This window comes from Salvelinus fontinalis, chromosome 11 (genome assembly GCF_029448725.1).
Source record: "Salvelinus fontinalis isolate EN_2023a chromosome 11, ASM2944872v1, whole genome shotgun sequence".
NCBI classification, from domain to species: domain Eukaryota; kingdom Metazoa; phylum Chordata; class Actinopteri; order Salmoniformes; family Salmonidae; genus Salvelinus; species Salvelinus fontinalis.
Genome location: NC_074675.1, coordinates 41,058,971 through 41,075,966, shown reverse-complemented (window position 1 = coordinate 41,075,966; position 16,996 = coordinate 41,058,971). Strand labels below are relative to the sequence as shown.

Sequence of the window (16,996 nt, the reverse complement as noted above, 5' to 3'; positions counted from 1 at the left end):
GGTAGAGAGAGAGAGAGAGAGAGAGAGAGAGAGAGAGAGAGAGAGAGAGAGAGAGAGAGAGAGAGAGAGAGAGAGAGAGAGAGAGAGAGAGAGAGAGAGAGAGAGAGAGATGATGCATTGAAAAGTAGCGAGACAGAGATGAGACAAAGAAAGTTAGGGAAAAGAAAGTGGAACCAGTTGATACAGGAAATGGAAGAGTGAAGAGAAGAAATGAAAGAGAGTGATTAAGATAAAGAGAGAAGAGAGGAGGATAGCGGAAAAAGTTATGGATTTCAACTAAATTGTCAAAAGACAATTTATAACGAACAACTTTTATTTTTTCCTTCACACGTTCAATAAATACAAGCAAGATTCATAAAAATAACAACACTAATACAAAGTATTATAAAATGAGAAACAGATAACATCATGGACGAGCACATGAAGCGGTGCAATACAGGTCAGAGCTGCAAATAAATCGAAAACAGATGTTCAGTACTGTTACTGTATATTCTAATCTCTTCAGTAAGCAATTAGAATAGATTCTTGTTATGCTTTTCCAACGGAAGTGTTCTATTGGTGCTGACTGGATGGGATAAGAGAACATATGTGTGGTGCTGATTTATGAGATAGTCAGTGATGCTCAGTCTGTTTTGTGTGTGTGTTTCCATCTAGCCACCCAGTAAGTTCACTGCCTCATATGCTTGTGGCACTGTTTACACACACACGCACGCACACACACACACACACACACACACACACACACACACACACACACACACACACACACACACACACACACACACACACACACACACACACACTCAAAAGTGAGTATGCACACAGAAAGAAGTCCTAATCAAGACTACCAATACATCCATTTTAACAACTAAACAACAAACAGTGTCACCTTGTGTACCGGTATTCGAATATGAAGGGTAATTGTGTGTGATTTTTGAAAGGGTAATATTCATTAAGAGGAAGCAAAAAAACTAAGAAACAAAAACAACAGAAAAAGTCAAATTTCAAAGGAGATACCAGTCAAAAGACACAGCTGCAGCAGTTATGTTAGTCCATTTCATATCTCTTTTTGGTCCTTTCTTTCCATTCTTTCAGTTAGTCTCTTCCATGACACCTTGGTGCTCCTCTTCTTCTTTTTCTCTGCTTGTCTTTCCTTCCTTCGTTACAATCCAGAGGTTGACTAAGGGGTGAGAGTGGACAGGGGGGGTTGTGGGTCGGGGCAGGAGGATCATAGGGATCTTGGCTTTAGGGGGTGTTAGCTGACCCAGTGTGCAGGTCTAGGTCTCCCCATGAGGGGGTAGGTAGAGAGCGAGGGGAGGGGGGTCATGGTGGGGGTGAGGAGAAGGTAGAAGGGGGGATGCGGGTGGAGAGGCGTCTCAGCTCAGTGTCTCCAGCTGTTCTTCTTTTCCGGAACTTTCATCAGCTCCTCCTCTTCCTCTTTGGAATCTAAACAAAAGAGACAATCCAATATGAATGAATCTATGATTACTACATGAATCATCACTGTTTGCAAGCATGTCATCAGGATTGAGAGCATGTCTCGCTATTTCAAGCATGTGTCCTCAGATGCTCTGGCTAGGGAGCATGGTGTGTGTGTGTGTTTGTATGTGTGTGTGTGTTTGTCTTACCTTGGCACTCAGGACAGCACATGCCCTCCCGGCGGGTGATGTTACTACAGGTCAGGACTGGACACTGTTTCCTCTGACACTTAGTCACACCATGCTGGAGAGAGAGAGGGAGAAAGAAAGAGAGATAGAGGAAGGAGGGAGTGAGAGACAGGGGGAGGTACATTAGGAAAACACCTCACAATGCTGAGAAACCAGAAAATGCTCCATGCTTCTCAACTCCAAATCCCAGAGTTGCCCCCCCCCCCCCCCACTGACATTGGAATTGTCCCCCAAGGGGTAAGGGCCACCCGAGTCCCCCCAACCCTACAGCTATGAAGCTCAACCAAGTCTGAAACATCACTACTCTATCCGCAAAAACATGTATAACAGTGACATGGAAAAACTCAGAAGAAACTTTGAGCCTGGGTTTTTCTAAAGTTTTACTGAAACATAGGGAGTTCTCCAGTGCTTTTTTCTCTTTTGCTCTTTGGGGTTTAGGACCAACAGTCTCAATATTTTTTGTCTTGAATTGTGTTGCTTGGCAACAGGTCCAAACCCACTCTAAGTGGCTGTATTATGTAAGAGACTTGTTCCTGACTGGTCCCTGACTCCCTGTAATACTCACGTCACACCAGCAGGTGATGCACTTCATCTCTCCCATCAGGGGCACACGGGGGTGCCAGTTGTCACTGTTCTGGTAGAAGTTCTTCCCAAACTTGCAGTGACGTGTCCCATCTGCCTGCATCATGTCAGCGTGCTCCAGGGGGGGGTTGTCTTCCTCCGGACATTCCTTACAGCAGTCTGAGGAGCTACGGCGTACCGGACGACTGCAGGTCAGGGCTGGACACGTCACCTTCTCACAGTGCACCTCGCCTGTCGCCCCCTACAGGAGTGGAGGAGGAAGGACACAATGGGAAATTAGCAGAATTTACATGATATTCTAGGAAGCTGAAGAAAGATTAATAGTCATGTTTCTAATGATGTTATCATCACTTATCAACTAACATCATGCTAGCTGTGAAGGAATAACCTAGAGGCCTACCTTGCAGGTGCAGAGGGCACACTTGATGTAGCCAAACGGAGGGACGAATGGATGCCAGGTAGACCCAGGAGCATGCATCTTCTGGTCCCCCTCAAAGTAACAACCTGAGAGAGAGAGAGAGAGAGAGAGAGAGAGAGAGAGAGAGAGAGAGAGAGAGAGAGAGAGAGAGAGAGAGAGATGAGAGAAATAGAGGACACTCTTAGCATTGGAAATGCATATCAATCTCAGAGGTAAAACATATCTGTTGGCACAAAGACACAGAGGGAACCAGACAGATGGACAAGAGGGAGGGTGACAGAGAGAGACAGAATGAGTGCCTCCTGGGAGGGAGAGACAGAGGACCAGACATGGAGAGGAGGGAGGGTGGTGGATAGAGACAGAATGAGTGCCTCCTGGGAGGGAGAGACAGAGGACCTGACATGGAGAGGAGGGAGGGTGGTGGAGAGAGACAGAATGAGTGCCTCCTGGGAGGGAGAGACAGAGGACCAGACATGGAGATGAGGGCGGGTGGTGGAGAGAGACAGAATGAGTGCCTCCTGGGAGGGAGAGACAGAGGACCTGACATGGAGATGAGGGCGGGTGGTGGAGAGAGACAGAATGAGTGCCTCCTGGGAGGGAGAGACAGAGGACCAGACATGGAGAGGAGGGAGGGTGGTGGATAGAGACAGAATGAGTGCCTCCTGGGAGGGAGAGACAGAGGACCTGACATGGAGATGAGGGAGGGTGGTGGAGAGAGACAGAATGAGTGCCTCCTGGGAGGGAGAGACAGAGGACCTGACATGGAGATGAGGGCGGGTGGTGGAGAGAGACAGAATGAGTGCCTCCTGGGAGGGAGAGACAGAGGACCAGACATGGAGATGAGGGAGGGTGGTGGAGAGAGACAGAATGAGTGCCTCCTGGGAGGGAGAGACAGAGGACCTGACATGGAGAGGAGGGAGGGTGGTGGAGAGAGACAGAATGAGTGCCTCCTGGGAGGGAGAGACAGAGGACCTGACATGGAGATGAGGGAGGGTGGTGGAGAGAGACAGAATGAGTGCCTCCTGGGAGGGAGAGACAGAGGACCTGACATGGAGAGGAGGGAGGGTGGTGGAGAGAGACAGAATGAGTGCCTCCTGGGAGGGAGAGACAGAGGACCTGACATGGAGAGGAGGGAGGGTGGTGGAGAGAGACAGAATGAGTGCCTCCTGGGAGGGAGAGACAGAGGACCTGACATGGAGAAAGCGAGAAAGAGGAGGAGTGACAGTCAGACAGAGAGATGGATCAGAACCTTCTGGATGCTCGTCTAGCCTCTCTGGAGTCTTCATGTCCTTGGGGATTTTCCTCTCTAAAGGACAGACGGGAAACAGACACAGGAAAGTATTATTTCACAACTTTGCGACCGTAATGGGGTGCCCTGTCAATAGTAAGTCCTTTCAAGAATAAGAAAAACACAGTCAAGCACATAATCCTATTCAAACATAGTAACACACACACACACACACACACACACACACACACACACACACACACTCACCAACACACATGGGGCAGCACTTGTCGTCAGGCTGGATGGTGCGAGAGCAGGTGAGGACTGGACAGATGACCGGGTCACAGATCACTGTGCGCTTCTACAGGGAGGACAGAGAGATGGAGGGATGAGGGAGGAGAAAAATGGGCAAAAGAAGAGAGAGGGTACACAAAGTCATTCAATATAGAAGTAGAAACTTTACTTCTAGATTCTCAAGACTTCTAGATTCTCCATCGAAAGGGCTTCTTAGTCGAGGACTAGATATAATTTGTGTCTGGGAAACGAGCACTAATTTAATGTGTAACTTTAGTGCCGCCTCGTGGTTGTAGTTGGAACAGTCCTACCTGACAGCTGCAGGTGAAACAGTGGTTGTAGTTGGGGGTCCAGAGTGAGCCGTGGGCGTGGTGTTGACTCTCGAAGAAACAGGTGTGGGGGTCTTTCTTTAGTTCCTCAGGATCACGCACAAACAGGTCATCAAACTCCGCCAACTCCACCTCACCCCTTGTCCCAAACTCACAGTTGTTAGGCACATGGACCTGTAGAGAGAGAAAGACAGAAGGAGGGAGGGAGGGAGGAGAAAGAAAGACGGGGCGAATTAGGGTCTGGCTTAAAATACTTGTATCAGTTATAGAACCCATTGCCCTTTATGGTTGTGAGGTCTGGGGTCTGCTCACCAACCAAGAATTCACAAAATGGGACAAACACCAAATTGAGACTCTGCATGCAGAATTCTGCAAAAATATCCCCAGTGTACAACGTAAAAAAAACAAATAATGCATGCAGAGCAGAATTAGGCCGATACCCACTAATGATCAAAATCCAGAAAATAGCCGTTAAATTCTACAACCACCTATAAGGAAGCGATTCCCAAAGCTTCCATAAAAAATCCATCACCTACAGAGAGATGAGCCTGGAGAAGAGTTCCCTAAGCAAGCTGGTCCTGGGACTCTCTTCACAAACACAGACCCCACACAGCCCCAGGACAGCAACACAATTAGACCCAACCAACCAAATCATGAGAAAACGAAAAAATAAATAAACAAAAAAAACTGAGCAAACTAGAATGCTATTTGGTCCTAAACAGAGAGTATACAGTGGCAGAATACCTGACCACTGTGACTGACCCAAACTTAACGAAAGCTTTGACTATGTACAGACTGTGAGCATAGCCTTGCTATTGAGAAAGGCTGCCGTAGGCAAACATGGCTCTCAAGAGAAGACAGGCTATGTGCACACTGCCCACAAAATGAGGTGGAAACTGAGCTGCACTTCCTAACCTCCTGCCCAATGTATGACCATATTAAAGACACATATTTCCCTCAGATTACACAGATCCACAAAGAATTAGAAAACAAACCCAATTTTGATAAACTCCCATATCTATTGGGTGAAATACCACAGTCTGCCATCACAGCAGCAAGATTTGTGACCTGTTGCCACAAGAAAAGGGCAACCAGTGAAAAACAAACACCATTGTAAATACAACCCATATTTATGTTGATTTATTTTCCCTTTTGTACTTAAACTATTTGCACATAATATGACATTTGAAAAGTCTTTATTCTTTTGGAACTTTTGTGAGTGTAATGTTTGCTGTAATTTATTGTTTATTCCACTTTTGTTTATTATCTATTTCACTTGCTTTGGCAATGCAAACATATGTTTCCCATGCCACTAAAGTCCCTTAAATTGAAATTGAGTTGAGCGCGAGAGAGAGAGGGGCAGAAAAGGGTGAGCATGAGAAAGGGAGAATAAGAGGAGGGACAGAGAGAAAGAGAGCAATGAGGAGGAAGGAAGGTGGGAGAAAGGGGGAAGACAGAGGTTAGGATGCTAATGATTGGTTGGACACATCTGCCTTGTGGCTTGTTGTAAAGTGTACTTGTACTTGTTAATTAGTCCTAAATGGAACGTTCAGCGGACTTTCTGCCCATGGCTCTACGGCTCCACGGCAGATTTCTGTTTGTGTCAGACCTGTTTGCTATTCAAACTGCCGGACCTTAGTGGGTTTGTGTGTTCTTACAAATTTCTTTCTCTCGTTCTAATCACTGGCAGCTAAGACAAAATCATCAACCAGGCCACCTGCAAATATGTTAGCGTGTAACGATGTGTTTGTTTGAGGGTGTGTGAGGGTGTGTGTGTCCTCACAAACATAAATTTTTCACCAAAACGTCTCTGAAAACACAAGACCACCTGCCAGTGAGAGCGCGTGTCTGTGTGGCCTCACACTGGCTAAGTGAGCAATCAACACTCACACACACACACACACGCACGCACGCACGCACGCACGCACGCACGCACGCACGCACGCACACACACACACACACACACACACACACACACACACACACACACACACACACACACACACACACACACACACACACACACACACACACCCCTCCCTCCCTCCTCTCTTCCACCTGTCATCGTTCCATCTCTATAATCATCAATATATTCCAATAATGCATGATCAAACTGAAGGGTGTGGGTTGACATTAAGAGTGAGGTATGGTTTAGAGTGGTTGAGTTATGGTTGTGGTCCTACTCACCCGTCCGCGTATCTCTCCTCTGGTGTTGACCTTGGTGCTGACCTGGATGAAGGCTGTCCCTCTGTCCAGGTGACGCAACAACTCTACACTGATGTCCTTCAACACACCCTGGGCCTGAGAGAGAGACAGAGAGAGAGAGAGAGAGAGAGAGAGAGAGAGAGAGACAGAAAGACAAACCGAGAGCGAGACAGATATACAGAGAGAGAGAGAGAGAGAGAGAGAGAGAGAGAGAGAGAGAGAGAGAGAGAGAGAGAATGGAACAAGAGTCTGTTATAGACATTCTCTATATCATACTGTCATGACAAAGTTGTTCATGTGTGTTTGTTTGTGATTATTCATGTGTCTTCCTCTGCCTACCTGAGAACCGTAGAACCCTGTCAGCAGTCTCTTGTGATTGGTGCTGTGTTCGTCTAGTTCTCCGATTTCAGCCAATCCGTGGAGGTGGGCGTTGACTGTGAGGTCATCAGCTTTGCTGAGGCCTGCCACCACGATCTCATAATGGAGGTGACAGCGCTCGTCCACAGACACCCAGGCATGGCCCCCAGCACTGGTCAGGACTGGAGGAGCCACAAACTGGCCTGCCAGAGGGACAGGGATCTCTGGCGAAGGAGAGGGTAGAGGGTTAAATATTAAAAGCAAAAGACTAGAGTTAAAGAGAATAATGTCAAATTGGGATCAATGTTTTTCACCCAAACATGGACTGGGGTTGTCTTTCAGATACTTTATGAAGAAGATTCTGTGGACACTGTGACTCTACTCTAGAGGACTGGAGTTGTCTTTCAGATACTTTATGATGAAGATTCTGTGGACACTGTGACTCTACTCTAGAGGACTGGAGTTGTCTTTCAGATACTTTATGAAGAGATTCTGTGGACACTGTGACTCTACTCTAGAGGACTGGAGTTGTCTTTCAGATACTTTATGAAGAAGATTCTGTGGACACTGTGACTCTACTCTAGAGGACTGGAGTTGTCTTTCAGATACTTTATGAAGAGATTCTGTGGACACTGTGACTCTACTCTAGAGGACTGGAGTTCGCCACCCCTGACCTTTGCATTTACTCAACCTAAGCGTATTTGAGTTATGCTACAGTGAAACCCAAACCAGTCCCTCACCCTTACCATCGCTCTCAGAGGGCCCTCCGTTGTCACGTGTTACTGAGGAAACTCAGAGGGTGACTTTCAGATTGGTGAGGGGATCAATATAAGCATCAACTTTGGGACACACATGACTTGAATCATGCGATTCATGTTACACATTTAAATAATAAAACGGCATGAAATTCAAATGATAAAAATGTTCCTTTCGTTTTACAAGATATAAACCTCATTAACTGTTAAACATTGATTTTGAGGCTTGACACATGTAACGTATGAAATACCTCCCAATCTAAGACAGGTGGCTAATATTTATGCGCGTCTATCCATTCAATTGTTTGAAATTCCGCAAACTCAAAGATAATGCAGTGTCAGCGTAGCTGGCTTTCGGAGGGCTAATTAGTACCTACACCTTCAATCATTTTGACTCCGTCAGCTTTGTGCATATGGTGGAGGCGCGTATGAATCCACAACTGGAGGGGCGAGGGGAAGGGGTTGCTTTAGGATTCAGCCCTAGTGCTCTGGTCTGAGGTCAGTGTCTCACCGTGTCTGGGTGCCTCCAGGCCGTTATAGAGCAGGGCTTTGATCTGTCCGCGTAGCTCCCCCTCCTGGCTGTGTGCGGTAGCCACGTTGATGAACAGTTCATTCTGCAGCAGCATGTGGATGTGACGCGCCTCTACACGGCTCCAGCTTCCAGCTGCCCGCCCGCTGGGCCTGTGGAACTCTGGAGTTAGGTCGTACAGCACGGAGCGCTTACTCCGCCGTCGAGGCTTTAGCTCGATGGTCAAACCCATCACCTCGCTAGATACCCCCACTAGCTGGACCTGTGGACGGAGCAGGATATGGGTTGGTTTGGTGCTTCAGTTCAGTGTGGTTTGTTTGGTTCAGTTATGTAAATAGTGACAGTACAATTCCATTTGATTCAGTTCTTTAAAGTTCAAGTCAATTCAGTTCAGTTCAGATCCATACCTGGTAGTCCAGGGTGCCGTTATCATGGAGATGAAAGAATGCTGATCCCACACCGCCTGTCTTCCCTGCTGTCAATGCATCACCACTGGACATGACACTCTGGATGGCTGGAGAGAGAAAGAGAGGGAGTAGAGGAGGGAAAGAGAAAAATGGGAGAGAGAAAATGTTTTAGTAAATATTTTCTTAAATCCTTGCTATTACATGACAGATAAACACGCAGTGCCACACTTGGACCTTTTCATGTTTCCAAAAAGTAAATTGAAGGTGAAACGAGAAAGGATGATGAGAGAGTGAGTAGGTTCTCCCTGACTCTGACCTCAAAAGATTGTTCCCTTTCCATTTCACACCCAGATGACTACAGACTAATCTGAGTGTGATGATGAGGCAGCTCTTGCATGCGAGATGAGGCAATGCTCTCTGTCGTGTTATAATTCACCATGTTAGTCTGGAGAGCCAGACAGAGGGGAGCCGAGAGAGGGCCAGAACACATTCTCTCACGTCTCCCCTGTAGAAAGATGCGCGCACACACACACCATGTCATCCCTCCACCAGTGGGGACAATCACGGGGAATGAATACAGCACAACCCGTCCACACAGAACTTTAGGGTGAGGGTATGTGTTTGTCATCTCAAAAGAGAGAATTGTAGCTTAAATGGTGTACCCCCACCTGCTAACCCATAACCTTGGGATGAGGTAGTCCCTGTTGAACATGGAGGGGCTTAAAATACAGACAGGGAAAGACAAATAGAGAAGGAAAATAAAAGAAGGGACAAAGAAAGGCAGAATGGGAGTGATACAGGGGGAAGCAGTTCAAGACAGAGAAAGAACAGATCAAGATGGAGAGAAAGGCAGAGAGAGAGATAAGAGATGTTGAGAAGAATATAGAGAAAGAGATGCAAGGAGAGAGTGAAACAAGTGTGTTGGCTTGAATTCTTCACACATAACGTCAAGCTGTTAATCATGGAGCTGGAACACCAGTATGGAGAGTGAAGTCCTGCAGAATGTGACCGTGGCAGTGCCCAGGGTGTGTGTGTGTGTGTGTGTTCCTGTTTTCGTGTGTGTGTACACACAAGTGTGTGTGTGTATGAAAAAGACAACGTGTGTGTGAGTGTGATCTAAGTATATAAGTATGTTTGTGTTAGAGTCGCTTGAATGGAACATGTGCGTGCCGAAATGTCTCAGACTTTGTCTACGACACACACCAGCGCTCCCCGTCTTGGTGGAGCACCAAGTCAAAAAGCGGAGCTATAAACATGGTTTTACTCCAGTGATAAGACTTGAAAGAATGAAGAGATGGAAGGAAGGAGGGAGTATTTCTAGAAGAGTGAGAATCGCTAAAAACAACCATGGAGGAAAAGAAGGAGAACAAGTGAAGTGAAAGACAAAACCCATTCCTCCTACAGCAGGTCTCTGACTGGCCTCAGTTCAGGTGTGACAGGATGACAGAAAGATGGATGAAGGTTGTTTGTGTGATGTTGAGCGACTCGAGTAACTTCCGAACAAATCGATTCAACCCATCACCTGTCTGAGTGGCTGACTGTTCGCTGATTGTTTGATTGTTCTACATAAAGGGGTGTGGCGCTTACTGTCACATGACTTCCTGCCGGTGATGAAGCCGGAGATGTGTCGGGGTTCCTGGCTCTCAGTTTCCACGGTGATCACCAGCTGGCCCCTTGACAACCAGAAGAGCTCCCGACTGTTCAGGTCTGTCAGCACCTCAGCAAAGTCTGTGTCCTAAAGGTAGAGAGTTGGAGAAATAGTGATACAACGTCAGAACAACCAAACCCAAATCTCTTACTAGACTTATCACAAACAAACACAGAAAGGTGATAATAGATAACAGATAATTGATAAATTCACAAACACACACATACAGACACTGAAACACACTAATTATGTCACTACAACACACTCTCTGTCTCTCTCAACAACCCCCCCCCCCCCCCCCACCACACATACATACACACACAGGCTAACATAAACTCAACACACACCGACAATATGGCTTGCATTGGGGTTAATATCTCACACATTGCATCCACTTTCATATCCTTTCAACCACCAGAGTTTGAGATAGACAGAGTTTGAGATAGACAGAGTTTGAGATAGACAGAGTTTGAGATAGACAGAGTTTGAGATAGACAGAGTTTGAGATAGACAGAGTTTGAGATAGACAGAGTTTGTGTTAATATGACAGATGTATGACCGTGGTAAATAAACGTGACTTTTATGGCTCCATTTCACTACACATATCCATCCGTTTACTATAAATCGATGGACAGGGTTGAGCCAAAAGAGAGAGAGAGGGAGAGAGGGATGGAGGGATGAAGGGAGAGAGGGAAGGAAAGAAAGGATAGAGGAAGGTGTAATTGAGACATTTGTAGAGTAAAAAGCATGATTGGAAATGAAAGGAAAGTGAAAAGGACAGTAATATATTAAGAGCAGGAAAGGCAGTAGAATGTATAAATATTTTGTGTGTGTGTGTGTGTGTGTGTGTGTGTGTGTGTGTGTGTGTGTGTGTGTGTGTGTGTGTGTGTGTGTGTGTGTAAAACAGAAAGAGGGGCACATCAACTCACATCAACTCTCAGATTCACATAATTCCCACCAGATTAAAAACAGACTCCTCTTTCATCCCTCCTCCTCCCTCTATCCCTTCCTCTTTTCCTCCCCCCTCCCTCCCCCTTTCTGATCCCACAGACAACTAACCACTGACATGTGTGAGGAGTGTGCATGTCTTTTCATTCTCTCTCACTTTCTCCTTTCTGTCTCTCATCCCCCATCTCTTCCTCACTACATGTCTCTTACAACCCCTCTCCACTCTCTCTCTTTCTTTTTCTCTGTCCATCCCGTGTCTCTATGGAGGTTTAACAGTGATCTTCAGTACTGACAACAGCAGTAGGATGTGGGGAAGTGACCACATCCATCTCAGCGGGACAGTGTGTCACGATGTCATCTGTTTCCCCCTTTCCTCCCCCCTCTTGGCTTGTCCCTAATGTGTGCCCCCCCCCCTTTCCTCCCCCCTCTTGACTTGTCCCTAATGTGTGTTTCCCCCCCTTTCCTCCCCCCTCCTGACTTGTCCCTAATGTGTGTTTCCCCCCCTTTCCTCCCCCCTCTTGGCTTGTCCCTAATGTGTGTTTCCCCCCCTTTCCTCCCCCCTCTTGGCTTGTCCCTAATGTGTGTTTCTCCCCCTTTCCTCCCCCCTCTTGGCTTGTCCCTAATGTGTGTTTCCCCCCCTTTCCTCCCCCCTCTTGGCTTGTCCCTAATGTGTGTTCCCCCCCTTTCCTCCCCCCTCTTGACTTGTCCCTAATGTGTGTTTCCCCCCTTTCCTCCCCCCTCTTGGCTTGTCCCTAATGTGTGTTTTTCCCCTTTCCTCCCGCCTCTTGGCTTGTCCCTGATGTGTGTTTCCCCCCTTTCCTCCCCCCTCTTGGCTTGTCCCTAATGTGTATTTTTCCCCTTTCCTCCCGCCTCTTGGCTTGTCCCTAATGTGTATTTTTCCCCTTTCCTCCTGCCTCTTGGCTTGTCCCTAATGTGTATTTTTCCCCTTTCCTCCCGCCTCTTGGCTTGTCCCTAATGTGTATTTTTCCCCTTTCCTCCTGCCTCTTGGCTTGTCCCTAATGTGTGTTTTCCCCTTTCCTCCTGCCTCTTGGCTTGTCCCTAATGTGTATTTCCCCCCTTTCCTCCCGCCTCTTGGCTTGTCCCTAATGTGTATTTTTCCCCTTTCCTCCTGCCTCTTGGCTTGTCCCTAATGTGTATTTCCCCCCTTTCCTCCCGCCTCTTGGCTTGTCCCTAATGTGTATTTTTCCCCTTTCCTCCCGCCTCTTGGCTTGTCCCTAATGTGTATTTCCCCCCTTTCCTCCTGCCTCTTGGCTTGTCCCTAATGTGTATTTTTCCCCTTTCCTCCCGCCTCTTGGCTTGTAACTAATGTGTATTTTTCCCCTTTCCTCCTGCCTCTTGGCTTGTCCCTAATGTGTATTTTTCCCCTTTCCTCCCGCCTCTTGGCTTGTCCCTAATGTGTATTTTTCCCCTTTCCTCCTGCCTCTTGGCTTGTCCCTAATGTGTGTTTTCCCCTTTCCTCCTGCCTCTTGGCTTGTCCCTAATGTGTATTTCCCCCCTTTCCTCCCGCCTCTTGGCTTGTCCCTAATGTGTATTTTTCCCCTTTCCTCCTGCCTCTTGGCTTGTCCCTAATGTGTATTTCCCCCCTTTCCTCCCGCCTCTTGGCTTGTCCCTAATGTGTATTTTTCCCCTTTCCTCCTGCCTCTTGGCTTGTCCCTAATGTGTATTTCCCCCCTTTCCTCCTGCCTCTTGGCTTGTCCCTAATGTGTATTTTTCCCCTTTCCTCCCGCCTCTTGGCTTGTCCCTAATGTGTATTTTTCCCCTTTCCTCCTGCCTCTTGGCTTGTCCCTAATGTGTATTTTTCCCCTTTCCTCCCGCCTCTTGGCTTGTCCCTAATGTGTATTTTTCCCCTTTCCTCCTGCCTCTTGGCTTGTCCCTAATGTGTATTTCCCCCCTTTCCTCCCGCCTCTTGGCTTGTCCCTAATGTGTATTTTTCCCCTTTCCTCCTGCCTCTTGGCTTGTCCCTAATGTGTATTTCCCCCCTTTCCTCCCGCCTCTTGGCTTGTCCCTAATGTGTGTTTCCCCCCTTTCCTCCCCCCTCTTGGCTTGTCCCTAATGTGTATTTTTCCCCTTTCCTCCCGCCTCTTGGCTTGTCCCTAATGTGTATTTCTCCCCTTTCCTCCCGCCTCTTGGCTTGTCCCTAATGTGTATTTTTCCCCTTTCCTCCCGCCTCTTGGCTTGTCCCTAATGTGTGTTTTTCCCCTTTCCTCCTGCCTCTTGGCTTGTCCCTAATGTGTATTTCTCCCCTTTCCTCCCGCCTCTTGGCTTGTCCCTAATGTGTGTTTTTCCCCTTTCCTCCCGCCTCTTGGCTTGTCCCTAATGTGTATTTCTCCCCTTTCCTCCTGCCTCTTGGCTTGTCCCTAATGTGTGTTTTCCCCTTAATGGTTCAGGTTAGCATCTGGTTTGGTGAGGACAAGCTGATCCTAGATCTGTCTGTCTGTCTGTCTGTCTGTCTTTCATTATGTCATTTTTTTAATAAATGGATCCCTTAGTTAATAATAATCCCTTAGTTAATAATAATGATAATAATAATTTATTTGTAAAGCACTTTTCATTGTACAGTAATAATCTCAAATTGCATAAAATTACATTTAAAAAATGGTGTGTGTATGTGTGTCTGTGTGTGTGTGTAGTTTATATAACATACATAGGCAGTGACGTTAGCATGGATCTCTCTCAGGACGTGTTGGCGGTACTGCAGTCGTACCTGGATGGGCACCAGGGGGGAGTCTACAGGGCCGAGAGAGAGAGCACAGAACAAACTTAGAATCACGTCACACTGCCTCACAGCACTCCCTAGTCCCCAGTCCCAAAACAACCTCAAGTCTTGTCTCTTAGCCCCTAAATTACTCCCTAGTCCCCAGTCCCAAAACAACCTCTAGTCTCTCAGCCCCTAAATTACTCCCTAGTCCCCAGTCCCAAAACAACCTCTAGTCTCTCAGCCCCTAAGTTACTCCCAGCGAAGGAGTAGGATAGAGGCAATACAGCAGAATAAATAAATATATTTAACTATGCAAGTCAGTTAAGAACAAATTCTTATTTACAAAGACAGCCTACCGAGGAACAGTGGGTTAACTGCCTTGTTCAGGGGCAGAACGCCAGATTTTTACCTCGTCAGCTCAGGGATTCGACCCAGCAACCTTTTGGTTACTGGCCCAATGCTCTAACCACTAGGCTACCTGCCGCCCTAAAAGGTTCAAGTGATGAGTTGCTCCCCTACACCTCCCTCCATCCCTCCCTATCTATGTTGTATCTCCTCCCTCCCTCTCTTACTTTTCTGTCTGTGTTGTATCAGTCCTCCCTCTCTCTCCCTCTCTTACTTCTCTCTCTGTTGTATCAGTCCTCCCTCCCCTCTCCCTCCCTCTCTTACTTCTCTGTCTGTGTTGTATCAGTCCTCCCTCTCTCTCCCTCTCTTACTTCTCTGTCTGTGTTGTATCAGTCCTCCCTCTCTCTCCCTCTCTTACTTCTCTGGCTGTGTTGTATCAGTCCTCCCTCCCCCTCTTACTTCTCTATCTCCGTTGTATCAGTCCTCCCTCCCTCTCTCTCCCTCTCTTACTTCTCTGTCTGTGTTGTATCAGTCCTCCCTCCCCTCTCCCTCCCTCTCTTACCTCTCTCTCTGTTGTATCAGTCCTACCTCCCTCTCTCTCCCTCTCTTAATTCTCTCTCTCTGTTGTATCAGTCCTCCCTTCCTCTCTCTTCCTCTCTTACTTCTCTATCTGTGTTGTATCAGTCCTCCCTCCCCTCTCCCTCCTTCTCTTACTTCTCTCTCTCTCTGTTGTATCAGTCTTCCCTCCCTCTCTCTCCTTCTCTTACTTCTCTGTCTGTGTTGTATCAGTCCTCCCTCCCCTCTCCCTCTCTTACTTCTCTATCTCCGTTGTATCAGTCCTCCCTCCCTCTCCCTCCCTCTCTTACTTCTCTGTCTGTGTTGTACCAGTCCTCCCTCCCCTCTCCCTCTCTTACTTCTCTCTCTCTGTTGTATCAGTCCTCCCTCCCTCTCTCCCTCTCTTACTTCTCTGTCTGTGTTGTATCAGTCCTCCCTCCCTCTCTCTCCCCCTCTTACTTCTCTCTCTCTGTTGTATCAGTCCTCCCTCCCCTCTCCCTCTCTTACTTCTCTGTCTGTGTTGTATCAGTCCTCCCTCCCCTCTCCCTCTCTTACTTCTCTCTCTCTGTTGTATCAGTCCTCCCTCCCTCTCTCTCCATCTCTTACTTCTCTGTCTGTGTTGTATCAGTCCTCCCTCCCTCTTTCTCTCTCTTTCTCTCTCTCTCTCTCTCTCCCTCTCTCTCTCCCTATGTTGTATCAGTCCTCCCTCCTTCTCTCACCTCCCTCCCTCTCTCTCCTTCTCTCTCCCTCTCTCACCTCTCTCTCTATGTTGTATCAGTCCCTGCAGTATGAGAACGAAGTGAAGGTTATTCTCTGTGTCACTCAGAGTCAGCATGGCGATGCCTCCCATCCCAGAATGCTCCTCTTCTGAGGTCAGAGTGGAGCTGAACGTCTCTGCGGGGTCACACAGATATCACACTCACATTATAAACACACATAATATATACACACACACACCACCTTCTTTTCACTGCAGTCAGTTACTGAACGTTTGTCCTTGTTGAAATGTACACAAATGTATTGTACTTTGTATCCCTCCTTTACTCAAGTGGGTTGGTGTATTTTGGCAGTTACCTGTACACATATTCACATAAATCCTACCTCATGGAAATATTGAGACTACTTCTACACACATTTAAACAGATACACAAACACACTTTCATGCACCCACGAATCACTACAACACACTCTCTGTCTCTCTCAACAACCCCCCCCCCCCCCCACCCCCCCCACCCCACCCCCCCCCCCACACACACACACACACACAAACACACACCCACATACACACTCAATCACCTGCAAACAGTGCTCTGTGTTTGATGATCTTTCCTTCGATCACCTCCCGTCTACCGGTGGCTGTTGTCATAGTAACCCGAAGTTGTTCTGCCTGTATCTGTCGCACGTGGGATTGGGGAAGATTCTTCCACACTCCGCAGATCTGAAACACATATACACACACAGGTGACCACAGCCACATGTTCTTATCCAAGGCTGGGGTTGGAGTGTGTGTGTTCTTATCCAAGGCTGGGGTTGGAGTGTGTGTTCTTATCCAAGGCTGGGGTTGGAGTGTGTGTGTGTTCTTATCCAAGGCTGGAGTTGGAGTGTGTGTGTGTTCTTATCCAAGGCTGGGGTTGGAGTGTGTGTGTGTTCTTATCCAAGGCTGGGGTTGGAGTGTGTGTGTGTTCTTATCCAAGGCTGGGGTTGGAGTGTGTGTGTGTTCTCATCCAAGGCTGGTGTTGGAGTGTGTGTGTGTGTTCTCATCCAAGGCTGGGGTTGGAGTGTGTGTGTGTTCTTATCCAAGGCTGGGGTTGGAGTGTGTGAGTGTTCTTATCCAAGGCTGGGGTTGGAGTGTGTGTGTGTTCTCATCCAAGGCTGGGGTTGGAGTGTGTGTGTGTTCTTATCCAAGGCTGGGGTTGGAGTGTGTGTGTGTTCTCATCCAAGGCTGGGGTTGGAGTGTGTGTGGTGTTCTCATCCAAGGCTGGGGTTGGAGTGTGTGTGGTGTTCTCATCC

The 16,996-nt window shown here is 47.5% G+C and overlaps 1 protein-coding gene across 1 annotated transcript in view; it reads right to left on the bottom strand.

The window, feature by feature from the left end:
- Positions 1–312: 312 nt before the first annotated feature.
- LOC129866104 (chordin-like) overlaps positions 313–16,996 on the bottom strand; it is a 36,197-nt gene continuing 19,513 nt past the window's right edge. The window contains 15 exon segments of the mRNA XM_055939279.1: positions 313–1,446; positions 1,629–1,722; positions 2,233–2,490; positions 2,650–2,753; positions 3,917–3,973; positions 4,163–4,256; positions 4,501–4,692; positions 6,706–6,819; positions 7,063–7,304; positions 8,347–8,626; positions 8,772–8,878; positions 10,359–10,506; positions 14,033–14,115; positions 15,743–15,880; positions 16,283–16,424. Coding sequence (XP_055795254.1) covers positions 1,382–1,446; positions 1,629–1,722; positions 2,233–2,490; positions 2,650–2,753; positions 3,917–3,973; positions 4,163–4,256; positions 4,501–4,692; positions 6,706–6,819; positions 7,063–7,304; positions 8,347–8,626; positions 8,772–8,878; positions 10,359–10,506; positions 14,033–14,115; positions 15,743–15,880; positions 16,283–16,424 — 2,118 coding nt within the window. The 3' untranslated portion in view covers positions 313–1,381.